The 26,244-nt window shown below is 36.2% G+C and overlaps 1 protein-coding gene across 1 annotated transcript; it reads left to right on the forward strand.

Annotated features, from left to right (window-relative positions):
* The first annotated feature begins 1,501 nt into the window (after positions 1 to 1,501).
* On the forward strand, positions 1,502 to 14,774 carry LOC106050855 (uncharacterized). Its single transcript, XM_013205901.2, has 7 exons — positions 1,502 to 1,668; positions 1,958 to 2,089; positions 3,527 to 3,612; positions 6,963 to 7,044; positions 7,881 to 8,114; positions 9,948 to 10,896; positions 13,687 to 14,774. The coding sequence occupies exons 2-6, from the start codon at positions 2,014 to 2,016 to the stop codon at positions 10,877 to 10,879; spliced, it is 1,410 nt and encodes a 469-aa protein (XP_013061355.2). The 5' UTR covers positions 1,502 to 1,668; positions 1,958 to 2,013; the 3' UTR covers positions 10,880 to 10,896; positions 13,687 to 14,774.
* Positions 14,775 to 26,244: the final 11,470 nt, after the last annotated feature.

Genomic DNA, 26,244 nt, shown 5'->3' on the forward strand with positions numbered 1-26,244 from the left:
TCTATCTATCTATCTATCTATCTATCTATCTATCTATCTATCTATCTATGTATTTATGTATCTATCTATCTATCTATCTATCTATTTATCTATCTATCTATCTATCTATCTATCTATCTATCTATCTATCTATCTATCTATGTATCTATGTATCTATCTATCTATCTATCTATCTATCTATCTATCTATCTATCTATTTATCTATCTATCTATCTATCTATCTATCTATCTATCTATCTATCTATCTAACTATCTATCTATCTATCTATCTATCTATCTATCTATCTATCTATCTATCTATCTATCTAACTATCTATCTATCTATCTATCTAACTATATAAATACACACACACATAAATATATATATGGCTCCTTCTGTCTCGAAAGACAATGCTTGCGCCCAGATGAGTCGATAGCTTTGGTTTCGTCTTGAGACGGGCAGAATCAGTGACGGATCAAGCCAATTCTGGAGAAGCAGAGTTTGCCACAGTTCGTGCATGTATATGCATCTGTCCTAGGGCAAGCTGACAGGGCAGCTTTATTTTTCTTTCTCGTGACTTTGCACTCGGCAAAATTTGGTAACAGCACGTACAGTCTCTCTCCATGCTGTCCGGTCATGACTATCTCCTCCCAAATACTTTGTTTGATGCCCGTTGTTCTCATGTCTCGCTTGCAGACATCTCTGTAGGTTAATCATGGGTGGCCCTTGGGTCTGACTCCCTTTGTAAGCTCAGAGTATAGGTTGTCTTTAGGGATTCTTCTATCTGGCATGCGAGTGACATTACCGAGCCAGTTTAGTCTTCTCTGTGTAAAAAGAGCATAGAGGCTGTGCATATTGGCCCTTTTCAAAGCGTCCTGATTTGAGACATGCTCTCTCCAGGAGATGCACATGATGCCTTGCAGCAGGAAACGTAAGTGGAAGCTATTTAATCTGATGCATATTGACGTTGCGACATTGCTGTGTCTACTTTTACTTTCTTTTATGTACAAGATTTAAAATTACTTTTTTTTTGGTTTCTAAATAGCTGTTTGTTTGTCTGCATATATAAACGTTTAGATTTATAAAAAAAAAATGGTATAAGTTTCCAAACGCCCAAAGTAGCCATTTCACTGTGTGCAGGCGATTGGTGCATTCGGATTTTTAAGAGTGCAGTTAATTTTTAAAAATCTCAGCATGACAGACGCATGAGCAGAGAACACAAAAACAGAAAAGGCTTATCTCTTTTTAAACAGCAATAATAATGTCCTCAGAAAATTATAACTATTGACCTAATCCGGTCAAAGGTAAAGTAGAACAGAGCCAAAATATAGATACAAAAATAAAACAGACACCCTCTAACGACATTCAGCTGGATTACTGGAGAACAATTGTTATTGACTTTGAAGTTTCTCTATTCTGCAAGAAACAAAGACCCAGTGTTACACCTGTAATGACTGTATGAGTTTAGGCAGTATAAGTGAAATGCTTGTGACACGACAAGACAAAGAAGCACAGAGTGTCTTAAAGACATGACGTCAACATGCTCGGTCAATAAAATAGCACTCATGCTGTCATGCTATAAATTATAAATTCATTTATGAGATAATCGCAAAGAGACACCTATACATATAAGTGAACATATATAAGGATAATAAGAATATTACTGGATAGCATTGGAGCATAGACGCGTGTAATACCTAACATTTTTAAAGCATATATTAGAAACAAAGTTTTAATTTCACTTCACCTTTGTTTAAAATTTCAATTTATCGAAATGTATTTTCAAACAATTTAAGTCATTTTACAATGATCATTTGTGCTTCTGGGTTAATTCATTGATTGATTGCTCGTGCATTCTTTGCTTGATTTTTTCTAATCAAAAGAAAAAAAATCTGATATACTAAATACAATAATATATAAAATATAAGGGGGCTAAATTATTTAGACTAAATATTATAAAATGTTCTGTTATTGCAGCAAGAAAAAAAAAGACATCCAAGAAGAGTAACTCAGTGTGTCAGGACATAAAATAGATGGCCCTGAGGCCCTTGTATGTTGTCCTGTTTGTAGTGCTTCTAGGACAGACATGCAGAGTACAAGGACAAACTGGTAAGAAACAAAATATAATCCTCTTTCTCTCATTATCATCATCATCATTTTTTTTGTTTATTTAACTTGTATTTTTTTTTGGGGGGGGGGGAGAAGGGTTACTAGTAACTATGGGGTAATATGTGTAACGAAAAATATTTAAAAGGGTACGCATATGTTGAAAGTTTGGGAAACACTGGTCTAATGATAGGAATGTCGGTTAATTCGATTTCTTAATTTTATTATTGTAGAAATCGTGCTTCTTTAACAAATTAGTAATAAGGAAATTGTTACTAGCAAACAATCTTGCACAATAAATCTGGCAGCAGATGAAATCTGAACTAGACAGTTGGAGAGATAGCCGCGGGAAACACATTTGAGGCTCAAAGAAAAACCCTTATTGCAGCCAAAAAAAGACAAACAAGAAGAGCAGGATTTCAAATAGATATCCCTGAGCCCTTTGTATGTTGTCCTCTGACAGTTGGCTTGTAGCATATATACCCTTTAAATTATTCGGACTCGGCATGCAACTAAGTCATACGTTGTTATTTAAATTTCAAAACATATAGAAAAATAAAAACAACACAGGATACAGAAGTCTTACAAAGAGAATTAGATGAATTAGAGAAATGGGAATCAAATTTGAGCATGTCTTTCCACCCAGAAAAATGTCAGTTATTAAGAGTAACAAAAAAGCTAAAACAAATTAATTCCACTTATCTTATTCATGGTAAACCAATAACACAGACTAAAAACACAAAATACCTAGGTGTTATAATAAATGAAAAACTGTCATGGAATCCCCATATTGATGAAGCTATAAAAAAAAATCAAACAAAACATTAGGATTTATTAAAAGAAATGTCTATAAATCAAATAAGAACATCAAACTAAAATGTTATTTAACCTTGTTTCACATTCCTTATTTCATGTGCTAGGGCCAATAAGTACAAATGCTCCCTTGTGCTATTAGAACATGGAATGGGTTGCCTGAGCCAGCCAGAAAAAACAGTGATTTCGAAGAATTTAAGTCATTGGTTAACATGCATGACTAAATGCATGACGCGTAGGACGTAATCATCTTTTTTTTTTGTGAAGTACAATAACCCTACCGCCACCCCTTCAATATCTAAATCCCTTATAACAATAGCCTGTCAATTTATATTATGTTTTCACAATCATGTTATAAAGAAAGTTTGTGCTAATATGACTACATTGTTGCATCATTTGCTGTGAATGTTTTTGTGAAAATGTACTTGAAAGAAAGTGACGCAATAAAATGATAGTTTTCAATGTCTACTTATACCAGCACGAAGTCTCTGTTAATTAATTGTTTTGTTTAATTGTAAACAGTAATTTATATTCTCTGAGAAAACAGAGCAAAGTAGTCAAAGAGAAGAAAAAAACGTATATATATATATATATATCTATATGCTGATTTAACTTCTTTTATTTCAGTGACCTGCCAGTTCAGCGATTCCATTTTGTCTATGGGCACGTGTTTCCGGTTTTTCTCCACGCCTGTCACGTGGGCCCAAGCTAAAGTAAGCTCTCTTTGTTACACTTGTGCCATGTGAGATGCAGATACGTCTTGGCTATCAATTGTTCCATTTTATTGTCCTTATATGTTACGGTCTAAATGCAACATTGAAACCTGCTCCCAGATACACCCTCTCCCCGCTGGACCACAAAAGAGATGTGACGATATCGCTCTAACCTTAAGCAATAGTCCAGTGATTCCCAAGCTGTGTTCCGAAGAACACTAGTGTTCCGCGAGCCCTGAATAGCTGTTCCACGAAGTGGGAGTAAAAAAAGTGGACAGTATAGACGGACTTCTGTTTAAGGCCCGACAATTACGCTGGGCAGGGCACATATCCCGTATGGGCAGGGGGACGAACGTAATCTTTTTTAGTGGGCTAAAAGGTTGTCGACGTAACAGGTGCCCCACGTAAACGCTTTAAAGACCAGGTTAGGCGTCAACTTGCCTTAGCAGACATAGAAGAGAGCACCTTGTTGCAAGAAGTCTCAGAAAAAGACAACTGGAGGTCACTCACAAAGGCCGCAGGATACACATTTGAGACCAAAAGACGCAGACGGCGAACAGAAAATCTTTATCGACCACCGGCGGACATTGGATGTGGCATAATATGTAGGACACAGCTGGGGCTGCGTAACCACTGAAATTACTGATTTCTCTATTAATTTTCGGACTCGATGACAAGCCTTATTATTAATATTATTATTGTTATTATTATAGTTTCTCTTATTGTTTTCACTTACACCAGGTGGTGTATGTGTTATGGAACATAGATCTAGTTCTGAAAATACAAAGACACATTTAACCATACAAATTGTACCTTTTGATTTTCTGATTCTCTGTCCAGTTACCATAGAAAGTATAAATTAGAGCAAACGTTTAAAGTGGCAAGATTTATGGCTTTATCATCGTTTCCTTATAATAAAATTCGTATTTAACTTTGGCTGGCGACTTGTCAAAGCGGCGCGGTATCTTTGGCAAAAATGTTATGCACTGATTCAGTGTTTCCCAAACTTTTCCATAATGGAACACTTCGCGCATTATGAGTATTTAGCGGAACTCTTTTCTAATTGTGTAGAGATGGTGGCCTACTCTAGTTAATTATTGCAGTAGCTCGTGAAACACTTATATTCAGGCCTCTAGGTTCCGCGAAACACAGTATGGGAAACACTGCTCTGATAGAATGATCATTTGTTTTGAATGAGTGTTCACTGCAGTCGTTTTATGTAGACTATGAAAAGTTCTTTTGCATTCAGCGTAAAAGTAAAATAATCTCTCTATAAATTAGGGCTATATCTATGAACATAAAAGCGAGACAACTGTATATAGAAGTAGGTTCTCGGCTGGCTCTACTAGGGGAATAATGGTTTCACAAAGCTGAGAAAAACTCACTTTACCGTCATTAATAAAACGATTAAAGATTTAAAAAATAATTAAAAGATACCTTCTTTACAAGTGTGGAACTAAAGACTTACTAAATAGTTTTAAAAGAAAATAGTTGCCATTAACAACTTTTTCAAAGTTGTTCTTCTTTTCAAGTCATAGGCTAATATTAAGATTTTTCTTTTTATTTATAGTCTACAAGCAAAATACAAACAATCAATGTACGAAAGAAATACCACTGTATTTCAAGATTAGCAATATTGTAACTATTGAGATTTATAATAATTTATAGGAATAAAGAATGCCATAGTCCGAAGATTGAAAAAGAGGGCCTCACTAAATGTCCTATTTGTTGTGTCACGGCCAACGCAGATAAACTCATTATTCACATGGAGTTGATTTAATTTAATTTTTTGCTGAGTTCGCCGATTTTCTCTAGCGACTGATTCCCACTAGGAATTAAATATAGGTCAGACTTGGTAAGAGGCTCATAACCACAAATATTCGCAAAGGTTTCCATATTACGAAACAAACAAAAAAATGTCACATTAGCTTGTCAATGTACTACTTCTCTCACCATATCTCGATTTGGTTAGCACTTTCCTGCGTTGACCAATTTATAAGGTAGGACGTAGCATATATACGTAAGAAAAATGTTATATATGAGGATTGGAAAAAAACTTTGATAGTCTTATCATTTTAGGACAAGCTAGGGGATGGGGGGGGGGAATCAAGCTTTTTCATTAAATCATATAAACTCCACAACAACAACAATAACAAAAACATAATAAGTTGTTGGATTATTGTTTTTTTCCTAGTAACAAATAAAAAAAAACAAAACATTTCTTTTCCTAGACTAGGAACATCATTTTCGTTGCGTCACTTGCATATATGTTAGATTTAGATCTTAAAAGTTTGTTTACGAGGACATCATGTAAAATAACACACGTCAATTTCTGTTTAATCAAATGTTTTAAGTTGGAGGGAAATCAGAACAGGCCCACTGCTTCTTCCAGGACACTGTCGAATGGGGAATACATTACACTGGCGGTCGAATATTATTCACCAATACAGTCGAAGGTTTACTGAAAATAATTCATAATCTCACGACCAAACATCGGAGGTCAATCCCACACGATTGAGAGTTGCTGTTGGTGGTAGAACAAGAGGAGCCAAAAGGATCAAATGGACGAGAGAAATGAAAATTGACATTATCAAATCGTTCCTCCGTATAAATAAATGTGATGATAAACTTCTCCCAGGTTATAGACAAAAAACACTTCCAGGCCCTTTACATCCCTAAGAAGATTCTCGTTGCCTGTCAGAGGGCGGTACTGCTGCAGAGCTGCCACATCACCAGAACATTTCTCAGTGAACACTGTTAAAGGGACTACAATAAATGTTGTTTCTTCATAAGCCAATTTCACACTGACAGTGGTCAGTTTGTCACATAATAAAAAAAATATTAATAGTAATAATATAATTATTTTTTAGGGGGCAATTTTCTTTGGAGGAGGAATTTTTGTGGTAGGAAGATTGGGAGGATTGGGGGAAGAGTTTCAATAGAATGAAAGAAAGGAAGAAACTATTTCTATCTCTCTGTTATTTACACACACACAAAGTCTTCAACTTACACTTTCTACAGCTTCCATTTAATGTTCATTATATTTCCAACGGAGTGTCCATTATATGTCCAACGATGTGTCCATTATATTTCCAATGATATGTCCATTATATTTCCAACGATATGTCCATTATATTAAAAACGATATGTCCATTATATATTTCCAAAAAATTGTCCATTATATTTCCAACGATATTTTCACTATATTTCAACGTAAGTCCATCTTATTAACAACGATATGTCCATTTTATTAACAACAATATGTCCATTATATTTCCAACAATATGGCCATTATATTTCCAACGATATGTCCATTACATTTCCAACAATATGTCCATTATCTTTCACAGCTCAACTGTTCTTCTTTTAACGGAGCCCTGGCAATGATAAACTCTTCACAAGCAACCAGCGCCTTGAAAAACGCGATCTCTGGTAAGTATATGGAAATACTATTTAGACCTGAAAACTGAGTACAATGAGGACGTAAGGGCCATGTCTGGTTAGTAAGACTGGACATGACCAAAAAAACAACAAAAAAAAAAACAACAAATGTTTGCATGTGAAATCTTGCCAAGGTAAACAGACGTCAAGGTACGATAATGTTGAAAATGTTTTGACTTGTAAACAATTCATTCACTAGTTCGGTGTATTCCTAGACTGTAGCCTAACACTAAATTGAATAAGCTATATAAACTTATCGAGTAATAAGAAGAGAAATATGAAAATTACATTTTATAACAAATCTTAAATTAAGTGTAATTATATCAGTTACTTTGGATCAGTAATTTCATTATATTTTAGTAGCTCTACATTCACAACAATAAATCTGAGCGATTAGAAATACTTTTATCAATTGTTTGTGTTTAGCGCAAATTCACGCTTTTAGCTTTCTCAAAAACGCAATGATCCTATCACATGTCTGGAGAAGTCGGGAAAGGATGGAGGGAGTACAAAGAACTCTGGATCGGGGTAAATAGTATCGTGATCGCTTTCTTAGTGCAGTTTATATAAAATAAAAGTTGCACGACTTGAATTCGAACTGGAGAGTTCAAGCCCCCTGAGGCCAATTCACTAACCACTGTGCCAGCGAAGTGCTTATGAAAATAGGTTTAAAAAATATCTCATAGTTAAATCTATAACTATAATAACGTGTACAAACTTTTACCAGACTGAGTGACTTGATATAAGCTTTACAAAATATTCAACACTTAAATCCTACCACACGGCTATGTAGTCACGTACTCCACTAGGTCATATCTATGTTCTAGGGGATAGCGTTTGGTTTGGAGCTAACGATATCGACGTGGAGGGCACTTGGATCTGGGACCACAACAAACAGTCTGCCAACCCATTGCCAGTAGGGAGCTTGTGGGCCTCAGGAGAACCCAGCGGAACTTCTACCGCTTGGGACTGTGGCATTCTCTACGTCGGCGCCAGCCCGCCCTATGGGGCTTACTCGGAGACTTGTTCGCTGCTCTATCCGTATCTCTGCATGGAAATGCGTAAGTATTCTTAGAACAGCCTGCATATGTGGATAATTAATAAACTTTTTAAAAGTCCATTATTTAATAATTGCTATGTGCTCAGAATAACTAAGCTTTTTTTTTCAAATTCGGAATAATTAATTTCACATAACCCATGTTTTCTTCCTTAAATTGTCCCAATGGCGTTTATTAAAGGGAAAATGAATGCTACTCTTTCTATAACTGTTACTCTCCTAATTGACGATACTAACGTCGATTTGACCACTTAAAATTATTTTTTTTTTAGTGTTACATACATTTGTGTAAAAGAGCATGCCAAAACAAAAAGAAAAGTTATTGAAGTTAAATCTAAACGAGTAAGTCCATTGGAACGTAGAAAATAATTACGGAGAGAAAGAGTTAATAGGAAACAATATTCATTCTGATTTTATGTTTGCATATGTGGGCACGTAAACTCACAGATATACAATAAATAAATAAAAAAAAAACATTATATATTCCCCAGACAAAAAGTAATAGGCTTAAGTTAAATAGACTCCTACATTGTAGTCTGATGAGGAGAGAATGGGAACTCGCTCGTCACCCAGTAGAAAATGTGTAATTTTAAGTTTCAACAATCCAAGTACAAAACAATGTCCATCTTCCCGAGGTTTGGTATCCGTGCATGAAAAATAAAGACATATAAATTCTATACCAATTTTTCTATTCTGCCTGCCCGTTCGTGTGGGTTGCGCTCTGGACTGGGGTTCCATAACCTCGATGGTTCGAACCCTTCTCGTCGCTATCTCTTTCGTCCTGCTGGAGGTTCGGGTTAGGATGAAATTATCTTTATAATCTGAAGGAATATCTGAAACATGCACAAAATTTACACAATCATTCTTTGTTAATATTTTCCAAATTATTTGTACCAACTATGGCCTATGTCATAACAACCGTTGACCTAAATCTAAATGATACCTAAATTTATAATTAGTAAAGTATGAGATTCTTAATGAAAACGTTCTTTATCTTTAGAATACAAATCGGCACCGTGAAATTGTTTTCATTTTTTCTATCCCAAAATTTATCAAAAGTAAGCGTTTCTTTAGAAACTCAAAACGGTTATCCGACTGCTTCGCTAGCAACCGAGAGGGTATTAGTAGAGAATATTTAAGGCATAGAGTCACTTGTAAAATCATATAGCAACAAGCAAGATATAAAAATAAATATACTTTAAAAAAAAAAAAACGTATATAAAGTGTATGAATTAGTTGGGATCAGTCATGCATGTTAATTTGTAATAAGCCTACGAGGGCATCTATAAAGGGGACTAATTTAGCTTTTGCCACCACTTCAGTCATGTAAATTTATTTTTACCTTGGAAAGGGAAATAATTCAGCTTATACCACCAATTCAATTAAGTACTATTTTTTTCTCTTGTTTGAGATACCAAACAAAGTTAGTTATTACCAAAAGTTATGTAGTTGTTAATTGTTTATTTTTGTTTTATTGATTCTGGTGTTGTCAGGTAAAAGAAATAATTGTGCAAAAATTTCAGCTTGATCCCAGATTGGGTGTCGGAGAAATAACGTGTACACACTTTTGACCAGATAGACAAACAGACAGACGCAGAGATAGAAAGACGAACAGAGAGACAGAGTGAGTTGATATAAGCTTTGTAAAAAGGGTCTCGCTTTGGCATATAACAGAAATGAATATGAGACAGATAAATAAACTGAATTCAATGATCTTGTAACAGAGTGAAGATTTTGTCCTTGCGTCACCTAGTTGCTAAATAAAGTTAACATAAGTTAATTATTGATCTAAAAATATGTTTGTAAATATATATATACTATTCTTCTCTATTTTCAGCTGCATCAACAACCACTACCACTGTCACTACCACTACACCGACAACCACTACTACACCGACAACCACCACAACAAAGACAACCACAACAACGTCAACCACAACTACAACCCCGACTACCACTACAACATCAACAACCACAACTACAACGCCGACTACAACTACAACTAAATCAACCACAACAACGCCGACTACAACAACAACCCCAACAACCACGACAACACCAACAACCACTACTACGCCAACAACCACTACGACATCGACAACCACTACTACGCCAACAACCACGTCTACCCCAACGACCACTACAACACCAACAACCACCACTACACCAACAACCACTACAACTAAAACAACCACAACAACGGCCACTACAACAACCCCAACAACAACTACAACATTAACAACAACACCGACAACCACTACAAAACCTACAACCACTACTACATCAACAACCACTACAACACCGACAACTTCTACCTCGACAACAACATCAACACCGATTACCACAACATCTTTGTTAACCACAACAACACCACTAGCTACCTTTACTTCACCTACAACTACTAACACGCCAGAAACAACAACAGCATCCCCATCGACTAGTACCTCAACAGAAATATACAGCACCATTGAAACCCAACCGACAGAAGAACCTCAGTCATCAGAAACTACGCCTACAGTAGCTGAAACAACTCCCGAAGTGAGTGAAACAACTCCAGATGTGACGGAAACAACCGAAGAACTTCGTAAAAGTGACATGCCAGTTGATGCCAACTCAAATCTCATCGCCACCTTGATGCCGGCATCTCCAGTACCTAGAAGAATAATTTACACAGGCGGTGTAGCAGATGTGAAAGCTCCCTATCTTGTCATCTCTTTTCCAGCCTTGATCATTTTAGTTCTCCCTCGGCTCAGAGAACTATTCTGTTAGTTCTACCTCTATCTCTGGTGCGTACTTTTTTTTATGATTGTCACAATCTGGTATATTCTGGTATATTGTGGTATATTCTGGTATATTGTGGTATATTCTGGTACATAAGCACGCCAAAATATCTAGGAGTCACACTAGATAGGAAGCTCTCAATGCACTTGCACATCCAGGATGTTGAACGAAAGGCCTCGGAGAAGTTGGGGTTACTCAGAAAGCTAGCCAGTACCAGGTGGGGCGCCCGAGCTGACACGCTCCGCACACTGTATACAGGGGCTGTCAGGTCCCAAATTGAGTACAGCCTGCCCGTGCAGGTGTACGCAAGCAAGACGGCCCTCGAATCACTCGACCGTGTACAGGCCCAGGCTCTCCGATTCATTTGCGGCACCTATAGAACGAGCCCAACTTCCGCTGCAGAAATTATGTCCAACGTGGCTCCTCTCAGCCTGAGGAGAGAGCGCGCCGTGCTAACTGCCCTGGAACGCTACAAAAGGGGCGAACCAGGGCTCCCGACCCACACTTTAGTCAGTCACTGGAGAGAAAAACATAGGATCAAACGGACCTCATTTATGCACTGCGCTACAAATTTGAGTGCACAAGCTGGCCTCTCCACTGACTGGGTCCCAATTAGACGGATAAGCACGTGCCCGCCCTGGAGGAGACAGCCCATCCCTCCCATAAATTTCACTATACATGGGTTAGAGGGGGCCACAAAAAGACACACACACCCGGACCTACTTCGAAAAATGGCATTGGAAACACTAAAGACCTACCCGGCCGATGCCATATATTGTTACACAGACGGGTCGGTCATGAAGGACCCCGTAAGAGCTGGGTATGGGGCCTATATCTGCTACCCAGACCTGGACCCTGAAAAGCTGTCAGGCACATGCGGCCTCGCCGCATGTAGCTTTGATGCTGAATTAACGGCGATTACGAATACCCTAAATCACGTGCTCCAAAAACTGCGCGAAAAGATAACCGTTACGACTACCGTAGTAATGGTTACCGATTCCCAGTCCTGCCTCCAAGCCATGGCTGGCTTCGGGGGAAAGTCCAAATTGGTGGAAGAGGCATTAGGCGTCGCAAATAACATCCGCCTGCTTATTGGAGCTGTCATCGTTATGCAGTGGGTGCCCTCGCACTGCGGCGTGAGGGGCAATGCCGTGGCTGATGCTCTAGCACGAGAAGGAGCGCTGGCCTTGCCCGCTTTCGAATCGCCAAGTACGTTCCAACAGGCTACGACAGTAATGCGAGAGTGGGTACATGAAAAGTGGTTGAAATCCTGGGATGACTGCAACACTGCCAGGGGAGTCTGGCAGCACATGCGCCGCCCAAATCGAGAGGACCCGTGGTGGAGGCTAAAAAGGTCGGAACAAACAACAATAGCGCAGTGGCGTACGGGACACTGCCCCATAGGTGCGTACTTCGCCCGGTTCCGGCCAAATTTTGATGCCCGTTGCCGACACTGCGGGGAATCAGAAGAGACGGTGGCGCACGTCTTGCAAGAGTGTCCGCAGCTACGCGAGCTGCGGGAGGACGTATCTAGTGGTTTACTAAATTTGTATTTAAGCTACGAGGCACTACGCCAAACAGCAGAGTTCCTTACCAGGGCACTACGGGAGACCTAGGTCTCCCTGCCTTGTCACCAATTGGAGTTCATCTCAGGTATATAAGCAGCCCATGTCGGATACTAATTTTGATACGTATTGGACAGACGTGTGTCGGATTTTTATGTGTGAAGACTTTGGGTAGAGGGAGGCGCGTACCCTCTTTAAACTTCCATATAGTTGCACGTAACAATGTGACGTCTAAATGTATGCCATATTTGTGAAGAAAGAAACGAGTATTAATACGGCTAATTTAATATAATATATATTCGACATGAATATTTTGTTAAAAACTATATATTTTTAAATGTGCAGACCCCCCCCCACCCCTTTAAATGACGAGATGCTGTATTTCAGATATCTGCCCATTCCTGTGCTATTTTTTAATGTATATTATAATACAATTAATATTAATTCATACAAATTCTGAGCTTAAGTTTTTTTTTTCTTTAAGACATATTAATTCCCAAATTTCAAACTGCTTATTGCTCCAATTGACAGTTTTTATCTTTAGGAAGCTATGATCCTAGTCAGTGGCGTAGCCGTGAGCCAATATAATGGTTCTCCCTCCCCCTTTTCGGTAAAGTGCAATAAACAGTAAATCAAGTTATCATTTATGTATCAGTGCATTAGCAAAAAGAGATTTAAATAGAGGTTGGAGTTAAGATGTAATTATCATTACACACATTTTAGTTATGACTTCAGACCAGTAATATAGGATACATAAAAATGCTTAAATTGATTAATAATGCAATGGACTCATGTGAGCCCCCACTGATCATGAGCCTATGCGCTATGGAACCTATCGTGCAATGATTGATAGAACATCTAGTAATGTAATAGATCTACTTTGTTTCTAATGTTAGGAGCTTCCACGTCTTATGTAGACACATCAAACGGAGGTAACACCCAAATAACGAAATCAAATAACACAAGCAAAAGGCCAACACTAGAAGTTAGTTGACTCTGATAGTGAATGTAGAACAAGAAGGTGACTAATAACGAAGGGAACCAATGAATGTCGTCAAGATGGTCTTGTTTTATAATTTGTCGCGTCATTTTCTCTAAGTCAAAACTTTCACTTTTTACTAAACAAGTTTTGGCAGCCAAAGTCCTAATCGAGTCATAATAGTAATTATAAGCAGAAAGAAATACTATTTTACACAAGGGTTAACGATATTTTCTATGTTTTCTATTTAGCTCCATCAATCAGACTCAGTGAACCAAGTGGAGGCCAATGCTGGTCACTCTGAGGCTTGTCTGTACATAGGACTGACTGCAGTTGACTCTCAGTGCTAGGTCTTGTAACGCGGACGTGTTCAACTTATCTGCGCTGATTTTCAACTGAAACTCTGTTTGTGGACCACAGTAAATACACAATTTGCTGACTCCTTCATGTGTATAATATTCATAACAAGATCAATATTGGAGAATTTCATCATAAACTAAGCACTGTCAAGGACGCTAAAATGAATCTCAATGTTACCAACTAAAAACAATATTGAGCTATAATTCTAATTGTAATTTTAATATTGAATGCACTAACCTAGAATTTAAGATGCATATTATATCCGGGTGTTGCCATTTTGTTTTGTCAATAAGTTGTTAGTTGCACTACTTTCACAGAGTTAAAGTCTAATCCGTCATTCATATTGAAATGATTGTGTGCCATTAACTGGAGACAATTAAAAAATGTCGTAATGCTAAAAAATGCACAAAAATAAATCTCTCTCTGTGGGGCATTTTACGTCTCGAGAGACGATCTTTCCCTTTGCAACTTCTTATGTGACTAAACATGATACATAGATGCGGTCACGGGTTGGGCATATGTAATCACCAGGCGCGTTGCATTTTCACCCTTCTTTCTACTACTGTTGTGTATGGCATTTGCACTCCGAGACCCTTCCTTTATGCTCGCTCTCCATGTGGATCTATCCAGAGCCATTTTTTCCCAAAAAGAAAAATAAATACCTCCATTATACAATATAAAATGAAATAAAATAAGAAATAATAGATAAAAAGTCAAGCAGGGAATCGAACCCGTACGGCATCGTTAGCTCGTTATGTCTTGTATAATTTGTTTTTATTAACGTGAGAAAATATACTATTAAATGTATTACTGTGTTAAGTTAGTATATAATTTATACGGTTTACTTTGCACACAGTCATTATTTTTTTTTAAGCTTTGACATGCGTTAGATTTAATAACCATAGTATGCATCATATTTTATAAGTTTAATTCTTTCTCAAGAAGTTTTATCTAGCTGCATAGATCATGCATCGTGTTATTAAAGTTCATGTACAAAAACAAAAGTCACATCATGTTACATTGTAATTTTTTAAAAAAGGAAAGGTCCCATTTAAGACCATGCAGTGTAGAGAATAGATGATGTAAAGTTTTTTCTGTTTCTGTGGCCCACGGTTAATTAAGGTGTTATGTTGCCAGCACAACCTCTTTATTTTTTCACAGCTAATGTCAGGTACTCTGTTACATCTGTTACGAGACTCTTAATCCTACACCAAACAGACCCATCAATAGTAGATTATGAGGACTTTCATCTTGATACACCAAATAATAATATGCCAATAATAACTTCGTGTACACAACTCTATTTTCAAATCCTTCTCTATCTTCTTCCTTCATCTCGCATTCGCAGAAAGGGGAGGGGGGTCATGGGGTGCAGTGTTGTGACTCTGTTCCCCCGTTGACCTATATATGGTGCTTACCAGCACACGGTTCCACCCTGTGGATAGAAGAACAGGACGGGAAATACCGACATTGTGAGTTCCGACTTATAAATAATGAAGTCACTTTGTATGCTGTTGGTTCGTGTGTTTCCATTACGTTATTTAGTGGATGATTTCATCTCTGTAGCTAGTAATTTTCTTTTGTTGAGAGCTCGCCATAGATTTACTACAATCGGTAAGGCTCATTAAGAGCAGTGTAGTCTCAAAGGTGCCCAAACGATGCCAAAATAATAATTAAAAAAAAGCATCACCAGTTTTCAAACCCGCACACTCCGGTTCTGAAATCAAGCTCTTTACCTATCAGCCACTGCCCTATTCATCAATATAGGTGTTCTCATATTCTAATGTGATCTAATAACATACAACGTGTTGATAGACATGAACATAAAGCTGTTAAAATAGAACATAAGGATTATTGACACAAAATATGTCCCTTTCAAACCATGGCGAAATAAATGTAAAGAGTATCTCTAAGAACATATTAATTAATATCATAAGCAAGGAAAACATAAAAAAAAATTAAAGACTATACCCCCATTAAGGATAACCTTCACCCATTAAACAACTATCACATAAGATCTGAACGAAGTGGTCGTCTCCTTTCCATTAGAACTAAAACAGAAAGATTTAAAAACTTCGTCATCCCACTGTCGGTCAGTGTTACAAGATCATCTGTCATCACCGAGAAGTTCATGGAAGTTAAATAAATTCTGTCATACTACATTTACAAACAAGATTCCAATCGGAGTCGGATTCCTGTCGTATCTGCCTATTCGCAAGGAATAGTCAAGACGTAATTTAATTTTGACATGTTTCGGATGTTTTTATAAGTTGAAAATAATAATAAACTTCTCGCTGGACGACGGAGGATGGCAGAGAGCAGTGTATGAACCCTGCCTAGTTGTGATGTTTGTGTGCTAGACTGTCTTTCGGATTTATCGATGGTCCCTGGTTCAAACCCTGCCCGTTTCCATCCCCCGTCGTCCTGCGGGAGGTTTGGACTAGGAAGTAAACTATCTACAACTCTGAAGGAACATCCGAAACATGTAAAACAAACAAACAAACAACGGGACCGTTGAGAAAATCAGTTCAGAACTCTAACCGCACGATGAGGCATTGCTCTTAACTTAAGTAATAACAAACTGGTTACAAATTAGTATCTTGACGATTTTAGATAATCTTTCAGCATTGATTTATAGGAATATAGATCTGCATAAACTAAACTTCTGATCTGATTTAGCACTCAATATACATATATATCCTAGATGTAAGATCTAAATTTTGAATAACTTGCATGTAATTTAGATAAGATTTACGTAAAATAAAAAAAAGCCTAGATAATCTATCAATAGACTGAATGCAGCATTAAATTTATAAATAGTAGATTAGTTTTAGTATATTATAAAATTGCAAATAGATCTAGACATATGGAAATCATAATCTACACTTTAAGTCTAGATTTAGATCTAGAAATTTAAATTCTAGATCTTGATCTAGTCTAGATAATTATTAACTAAACCTTGGAATTCTAGATCAAGAATCTACAATGATTTTAATTAGAATATATATCTAGATTTAGTGTAAACTACTATTTTTAATTTACATAAATGATTTACCAAATTGCATTACTTCAGGAACAAAATTCAGATTATTTGCAGACGATTGCATAATATATAGAACAATAAAAACAACATAAGACACAGATATTTTACAAAGAGAATTAGATGAATTACAGAAATGGGAATCAAATTGGAGCATGTCTTTCCACCCAGAAAATGTCAGTTGTTAAGAGTAACAAAAAAACTAAAACAAATTAATTCCACTTATCTTATTCATGGCAAACCAGTAACACAGACTAAAAACGCAAAATACCTGGGTGTTATAATAAATGAAAAACTATCATGGAATCCACATATTGATGAAACTACAAAAAAATCAAACAAAGCATTAGGATTTATTAAAAGAAATTTCTATAAATCAAATAAGAACATAAAACTAAAATGTTATTTAACCTTGGATAGGCCCATTATTGAATATGCATCCTCCGTTTGGGAACTCTCAACTCAAGAAAACATTAAGAAACTGGAACAGACACAAAATAGAGCAGTGCGATTCATAACAAACGAATATTCACATTTGACTAGAGTAACACCTTTAGTAAAATCACTAAATTTAGAAAGCCTTCAGGACAGAAGGCTTAAAAGTAAAGTAGCAATCATACATAAAACACTGAGCCATAATCTTCAAATACAAAAACAAAATTTAATAAAATACTCTGAAAGACACAAAGATAAAGGCACATTTCTCGTCCCATAAGCTAGGACAAATTTGTACAAATACTTTTTCTTCCCTAGTGCTATTAGAGCATGGAATGGGTTGCCTGAGCTAGCCAGAAAAACCAGTGACTTGGCAGAATTTAAGTCATTGGTTAATATGCATGACTAAATGCATGATGCGTAGGACGTAATCATCTTCTTTTTTGAAGTAACGTCTGTATTATATAAGATAAACAAATCTAGATTTATTGTTAAAAATCTAGAGTAGAAAAAATTCTTAAGCCTACGTCACACGGCCTAGTTAGACTAAAATGTGTTTTTATCTAAACGAGAACGTTGGCAAGCTTTAAAAAACATTAGTGCACAGAGTTCTTATGAACATTTTCATTAAAGAAATCATTCAATGTGACGTTAAAAAAAAATACATTACGTCACACGGCCTATTAAATAGTTAGACTTTATTAACACAAGAGAGAGAGAGAGAGAGAGAGAGAGCAAACGAGAGTACATAGATATGGAGGAAACTGAGTTCTTATAGTATTTCATTTAAAGATAAGTGACCTATATATATATTTTGTGCATTTTGTCTGTCGGTTTGTCTGTTCGTCATGTTTATATCGAAAAAAAAAAGAAGACTAAAAGCTATTGAAATCAGGTTAACCTTTAATTTTGCTTCCAAAACAAAGAAATAGTTTTAAGTATCAATTATAGATTGTTCCGGATGTTTATATATATAGCCTATATCTAATATATAAAGCAGAATGTGAGGTGTATGTATGTATGTATGTATGTATGAATGTATGTATGTATGTATGTATGTATGTATGTATGTATGTATGTATGTATGTATGTATGTCCCCGTATAGAAATCAAAACCGTTTGACCGATCTTGACAAAACGTGGCAGAAATGTTCCTTGGATACTAACTTAGACCATAGTGTATGTATTTTAGCCTCCTGTCGATTTACCAGCAGGTCCTGGAAATCTCCTGAAATTGCAAAATATACGAAAAGTTCCTGGAAATATCCGGAAATTATTAAAATATATAGAAAACTCGTACTAAACTCCTGAACTATATAGACCAAATTGTTTGTTTGGGGTGTCATTCAATATGGTAAACGCCAAACATACGCGCGATATAAAAAGGGGATTAAGCAATACCCTTAATTGTAGATTCTAGTGAAAGAAGCTTCTCGCGCCTAATGAAGAATTACTTGAAGTCAACAAAATTCTCGTAGATAGATTGAAACATTTCGTAATTCTTGCTATTGAGCGTGATCTACGTAGGAAACAGATGCCAGTCCTGGCGGAGTCCTCAAGTGTTATGTACGAGTCCAGGAAGAGATAGAGACATAGAGTTTAGTAAGGTGATGTACAGTGTAGCATTTGTAGATGTTGATGTGTTGCCAATTATCTATATCTGGCTGTTATCTATTCATTAAAGTACCAGATTATTTGGCACTCTTTGTTATCAAGTTGTTGATGTATTGTGTGTTGAGCAGTTGTTTACAGAACGCCTGATTAGGATAGAGAAGATCGTAACAATATATATAAGTCTATGTTGACACATAAGCTCAAAATATTATTCGGAAAACTATTGTCAAGTTAAACTAGCATGTTATTGCAACAGAAATATAAGTTTCAACAATGTGAAAATGTTAGGAGAGTAATCTCAAGATGCCTGACTCACTATTCATGTAGAGAACAAGAGGTCAATGCTGGAGAGCATCGATCCCTTTTATGCTGAGCCAGACGACATATTTTAATAAAAATACCAAAACTAGAACTACATAAAGTAAAAGTTATTTTTTTTTATTGGCCTCCTTCAGTCGTAGAACAACTATGGTTCATCTCAGAGCACACTTCCTCATGTGGCTGTGGAGCCCTGTTTTGGAGAGACACTCCTGTCCACAAATATCGCAGGCTAAGGTGGCTTTTGCTTCGGTGGTAGAGGAGCTGGCCAATTTTCGCATTGTCCGTTTTTCTTCCAGGGCTGAGGCCCACGTTTTTTCGCTACCCATAGCTTTATTGGTCACTGTCTCTCTCCATGCGATGCGGTCTAGAGCTATGTCTTTCCAATGGTCAGTATTGATGTTCACTGATTTGAGGTCCGGTTTTATTACATCTATGTAACGGATGTGGGGCGACCAGTTTTTCTTGAGCCAGTCGCAAGTTGTCCATGCGTTTGTCCTCCATCCGGCGAACATGTCCAAGCCAGAGCAAGCGGCGTTGTCTGAGGGCTGTAAAGATGCTGGGAATACCTGATCGTGCAAGGATCTCAGTATTGCACACTTTTTCTTTCCAAGTGATTGTCAAAATCCTACGGTTAATTTTAATTTTAAAGAAACTTAAACTGGGAAGTACTCCTATGTTATGATTGAAATGACATACCAATGGTACTTAAAGGAATATCTACCAGCTCTTTGATTAAGCCTTCAACTGCTTCTTGGTAAATATCTGTATGCGGCTTTAATAGAGGGAAACTTTTTTAAGCTGAACCTTATTAATTACTATTAATTAAAAACTTTTGTGACCCGAAATACAAATCAGGCGATTTTATAAATTGAAAAAGATTTTTACTTAAAATTATCAGTACGTTTGTAAGTTAAATTCCCGAAAAAGAAAAAAAAATTATTTATAATTTAATAACATTTTGTATGCTTTTAAATGTTTAGATTTTCAACTTTTAGCTTTTGTAACGATAATATATTTTTAGCAAGGCTGTATTTTGTTTACATAGATAGTCGGTAAAACTACAAAACTAGAACTATATTGTTATACTGTTTTTGTTAGGAGTCTACTAAAGAAAGCATGTTCAGTTAATGTTCTTAGTTTCTTAGTTTAAAATCTAAAATTATAATAAAAATTATAATAGAGACAATAATTAATAATAAATATCATAACACAACGAAATCTTATAAAAAAAAAAGAATCAACACTTATTTTAACGTGATATAACAACTAGTAACAAATTTTGGTAATTTACGTACAACACAAAGAATTAACCAAATATGCCAATAGCTCGTTATTAGGAATATTTCAGGGTAAACGTCAGCTTACTGCACCGGGTGACACCCACCCTATTGACGCCACTAGGTAAGAATCTTTTTGTATCAAATGTATAGCGCTGAGGCAACTTCAGTGACACGTATATAATCTTGTTCCTATTCTAACGAATAACCTAATAATGTTAAATGTGCTATTTCTTAGAAACGTGTTTATTATTAGAAATTACGTAAAAGGTATCAGAGCATTTAAATGTGAATATAAACATCCTACGGGGTCGTTCGTAAGTGACCTCACGCAAAAAAATGACCTTTTTTGACCCCGCCCTTCCCCTTGTCACAAGGTATCACAAATTCTCAGACCCCCACTCCCCCCTCTGCGTAAGGTCACAAAATAAAAAAAAATCTTTATTTCAAATTATTTATTTGTCATCAATTTTTTCCCAAAGAGGTTTCATGTGCTCATCGATAGTATACACGGGAAGATTTTTTCACCTGCTTGAGGAGCTGACTTGAAAATTAAGGCTATGTGGGACACTAAATTTAGGTAAAAAGGTAAAAAATTTCGATTTTCAGTTTTAACCTAATTTAAATAGCCCAACCATTTCTGGACATAAAAATATTATTTTCATGATTGGCAAAAAATTACTTATTTTTTTAATAATTTTTTATTTGTAAGGTATCTACAGCTGTCTCTTTGCCAATTTTGTTTCGTTTTTTTCAATTTTCTCAAAATACTATTTTTATTCATATTTTTTACTACTCCTTCACTAATTCTGCATAGAATTCAATCAAACTTGTCCTGCTTATTATGTATACCATGTACAACAACTTCTTGCTTACATTTTCTAAGTCTGAATTAATATTTTGTCTTAATTGCAATTAAATACTTGAAAAATGAAAAAAAAATGTTTTTCTATAGCAAGGTTAGAACAAAAAATTATAAAAAAGGTGTTACTATATTTAGAAACGAAATGCTAGAGCCTTAGCAATTTAAAAACGATAAGCAAAAATCCAATATGGCGGCCTTCGCCATGACAACCATTATAAGCAAACAATTTTAACCACATTTTTTTATTGTTATTAGTAGGGATTATACATATAAAGTTTAGAGTAATTTGATCAATAAATTTAAAAAAAAGGTGTCAAGTGTTCCACATAGCCATTGTCTTCAATGAGATCTTCATCTCTCCATTCCAGACTCTCCTCACCTGCGTTTCCCAAAACTACAAGGACTTCGTTGTCTTTTTGTTATTGAATAATTCTTTTGGCTTTCTGTGCTCGTGTCTTGTTGGATGCTGGGATGTGAACTTTCTGTGCTCGTGTCTGGTTGGATGCTGGGATGTGAACTTTCTGTGCTCGTGTCTTGTTGGATGCTGGGATGTGAACTTTCTGTGCTCGTGTCTGGTTGGATGCTGGGATGTGAACTTTCTGTGCTCGTGTCTTGTTGGATGCTGGGATGTGAACTTTCTGTGCTCGTGTTTTGTTGGATGCTGGGATGTGAACTTTCTGTGCTCGTGTCTTGTTGGATGCTGGGATGTGAACTTTCTGTGCTCGTGTCTTGTTGAATGCTGGGATGTGAACTTTCTGTGCTCGTGTTTTGTTGGATGCTGGGATGTGAACTTTCTGTGCTCGTGTTTTGTTGGATGGTGGGATGTAAACTTTCTGTGCTCGTGTCTTGTTGAATGGTGAGATGTGAACTTTCTGTGCTCGTTTCTTGTTGGATGCTGGGATGTGAACTTTCTGTGCTCGTGTCTGGTTGGATGCTGGGATGTGAACGTTCTGTGCTCGTGTCTTGTTGGATGCTGGGATGTGAACTTTCTGTGCTCGTGTCTTGTTGGATGCTGGGATGTGAACTTTCTGTGCTCGTGTCTTGTTGGATGCTGGGATGTGAACTTTCTGTGCTCGTGTTTTGTTGGATGCTGGGATGTGAACTTTCTGTGCTCGTGTTTTGTTGGATGCTGGGATGTGAACTTTCTGTGCTCGTGTCTTGTTGGATGCTGGGATGTGAACTTTCTGTGCTCGTGTTTTGTTGGATGCTGGGATGTGAACTTTCTGTGCTCGTGTTTTGTTGGATGGTGGGATGTGAACTTTCTGTGCTCGTGTCTTGTTGAATGGTGGGATGTGAACTTTCTGTGCTCGTGTTTTGTTGGATGGTGGGATGTGAACTTTCTGTGCTCGTGTTTTGTTGGATGGTGGGATGTGAACTTTTGGTGTGGGATTGTTTCAAAAGAGTTAATGATGCAAAGTAGAGTCCACACTCACACATTTTGTTCTGAATTTGACCGGAAAGTGATGGGCAGAATTGATCGTAGGGGATTGCCTTTTGAGATAAATGAAGAGATTGGAGCAAATGTGTGTACCTCAATTTGGATTCGCTGGATTTCTCGATGTTGATTTCAGGGTTGTAGCTCCAAATTGTTGGAGGAGGCAGGAAGCGATCAAGGACAACATTCCAAGAACTTTCCCCGTGGTGAGCTGCAGTATTGCTTGTCTCAAACATTTTGATATTTGCAGCATGTCTCAAGCATTTTCAATGCTTTTATATTTGAGAATAAAACTACCTGAGAAGTTCATGTTGAAATGAGTACCTAAAACTTGTTATTATTTTTGGAAGATTTTTGAAGATTAAAAAATATTTTATTTTTTTTCTGAATTTTAAACTAGTGACGTCAAAAAATCCCTAACCATCCCCTTTCCACTTGTCACAAAGTGTCACATTTTCTTAACCCCCCTCCCCCCTAGAGCGTGACGTCATTTACGAACGACCCCCTACCTAATATATTTATGGTAAATAATCTTTCACTTAATAATTGTGTGTATAGATGTATGTGTGTATGTATACAAGTTTCCCTTTCAGACCTTATGGTCTATATGGCAGATGATGTAAAGGTTATCAGTTTCTGTGGCCTGCGGTTGACAACTGTGTCATGTGGCCAGCACAACGACCAACCGCCCTTACTTTTCCCCTACTTATGTCAAGTACCCATTTGAGCTGGGTGGACTCAAAGGCGCCCAAAGATCCCGAAATAAAAAATCCCAGTCTTCACCAGTATTCGAGACCCAAGACCCACTTTACAGCTCAGCCACCGCCCCTCCTTTGTATCTATGTGTGTGTATGTAATTCGGGAATGCTTATTTCGGGATGTTAAAATTAGGTGCGTTCGGTAACATATCATTTAAGGACATTTGACAGAAATAGAATTCGAATTTTCTGTTTCGTATTGAAGTGCACTGGTTAAGCTAAGAGACGATATCACAGCGTTTTTATTTTCTACGGAGATATGAATTCGAATTTATTGCAAATAACATAGGGTAGTGACTTAGCTGAACAAATTCTTGAAATATGTCCTTCCTACAAAAGAGAATAATCCTACTTCTGAATTTTGTATATTTTATTGATTTGAAGAACGACAGACTTCTCATTGACAAATCATTGCATTAGCATTTGACTGGAGTAACACCTTTAGTAAAATCACTAAATTAGAAAGCATTCGGCATAGAAGACTTAACTCTTTCTCTCCATATTTATTTACCACATTCTGGTGGAATCAACGCTTGTATCGTCAGTTAGGAGAGAAAGAGTTAAAAGTAAAGTACAATCATACATAAAACACTGAATCATAATCTTCAAATACAAAAACAAAATCTAATAAAATACTCAGAAAGACACAAAGATAAAGGCACATTCCTCGTTCCTTATGCTAGGACAAATTTGTACAAATGCTCCTTCTTCCCTAGTGCTATTCGATTCATGGGTTGCCTGAGCCAGCCAGGAAAACTAGTGACTTGGCAGAACTTAAGTCATACATGTCTAGATGCATTTAGATGTATGTGTGTATGAATTATCTATCCATCCATCTATCTATCTATCTATCTATCTATCTATCTATCTATCTATCTATCTATCTATCTATCTATATCCATCCATCCTTCCATCCATCCATCTTTAGTATTTTTATAAATGAAGTAAATTTGCTTTCACCTGTTTCATCAAATCTCTGTTCACATAAAAAAGTTCTTGTAATCATCGTCATTTTCTTTAACGCATGTTTTTGTTGTTGTTTTTTTGTTGTTTTTTTTTTTGCGATTCGGAAAGTTTTGTATAAACGAAATGGTGTAGAAATTAGATATGTCTGTACGGTACACGTCCAAACAGGAATGCCTGACTTAATAATAAATCAATCAGTTCCAGTTACAGATCTGTCAAGGCAAGATCTGTCTTCTTATCTTCTATAATACAGACGATTCAAAGAGATTTGTATACAATCCTTTGGTGATAAGTTTTTTTTCCTAAAAATATCAAGAGCATAATATCAATGATCATGAGCATTATATGATGTTATAGCAAAAAAAACATTAAATTTAGTATAAGTTAGAAGTGCGATACATAGAACAATCGTTTATTATAATAAAGTTTTAGTAAGAACATTTAATATTATACTAGAAGAGCGATTTCAAACAGTCATTTCCCGATAGTTCAATTCTCATATAAAATTCTTAACAATCTTTTTTTGTTCATTAGATTTTCTCGACCATTTATTTTTTGTTGCAAACAGACCAAGAAACAAATTTCAAAAGTAAATTGTTTTGACCCTGACGGAGGCACTAAAAAAGTCTTATTAGTTAAACTTTTTTTGAGGGGACTTATTTAGTACCCTCATGGCAGCAGACTGTATACTACTAAACGAAAGACGCTGCGTTAAAAGAGAATGGTCTCGATGATAGAAGTCGATTTTTTTTTTATGTGCGTGACATTTACATAGAAAGTGCTTTTTTGTTTTTTGCCTTTATAGACAAACATAAATGTTTTCCTTTCAATTTACCTAGCTAGTATAAAAGAAAAAAACATAGTTAATGGATATTTATATTTGTTTTGATAATATTTTTTTCATGTTAGAAATATATATATATATATATAAGTAAAAATTAAAATAAACATGAAAAAGACTTTACTTGTTAACATGATCTCCCTTACCTTTATGCATTCTTTTAGAAGTGGTGCATTTCTATGAAAAAAAAGTCGCTTGCATAATTAATTTTAAAAACAAAACATTGGCTTTTGGAAAACAAAAAGTAGCTGGTGGCATCTAAGTTGTGAAATATTATTCGTATCTCTTCTAATTTTTGGTATCTAAGTGTGACAGACGGACAGACGGACTTTTTAAGCAAAGCTAATAGTGGTTGTTTCGCTTACAGGGGGCAGCTAAAAATTAAAAACGCATGACATTGCACAATCTTCACCCTCTTTTTGTAATCCTCAGTGGATAAATGTTCCCTCTCACTTTCTTTTTCATTATACCCCTCCTTCTCTTTTCCCTACACAATTCATTCTCCAACATCCACTATTCCTACACATTTTTAGCACAAAATTACACTTTGGAAATAAAATTCGAAACATAGCTATTAGGTCAACACATTACACAAATAAGTAAATGATTCTATGAAAGCAGAACAAAACCACGCCATGAAAACAGAGTAGCATGATATTAAAATAATAATTACAATAATATGATGAATAAATGTACAAGTTAAGTTATTGAAACAAAAACAACATATACAATGAATTCTATTTTTCAAAAACAGATAACACTTTCTTTATGAGAATACTTGTCCTGCATTTCTTACCAAGAATGAAAACAACGAGAGCCGCTTATGAGATGGAATGTATCTCTATACATGAACCACATGACCAAATATAGCAAACAGCTCGACATAGTGTTTTCCAA

The sequence above is a fragment of the Biomphalaria glabrata genome, chromosome 14 (genome assembly GCF_947242115.1).
Source record: "Biomphalaria glabrata chromosome 14, xgBioGlab47.1, whole genome shotgun sequence".
In the NCBI taxonomy this organism is placed as follows: domain Eukaryota; kingdom Metazoa; phylum Mollusca; class Gastropoda; family Planorbidae; genus Biomphalaria; species Biomphalaria glabrata.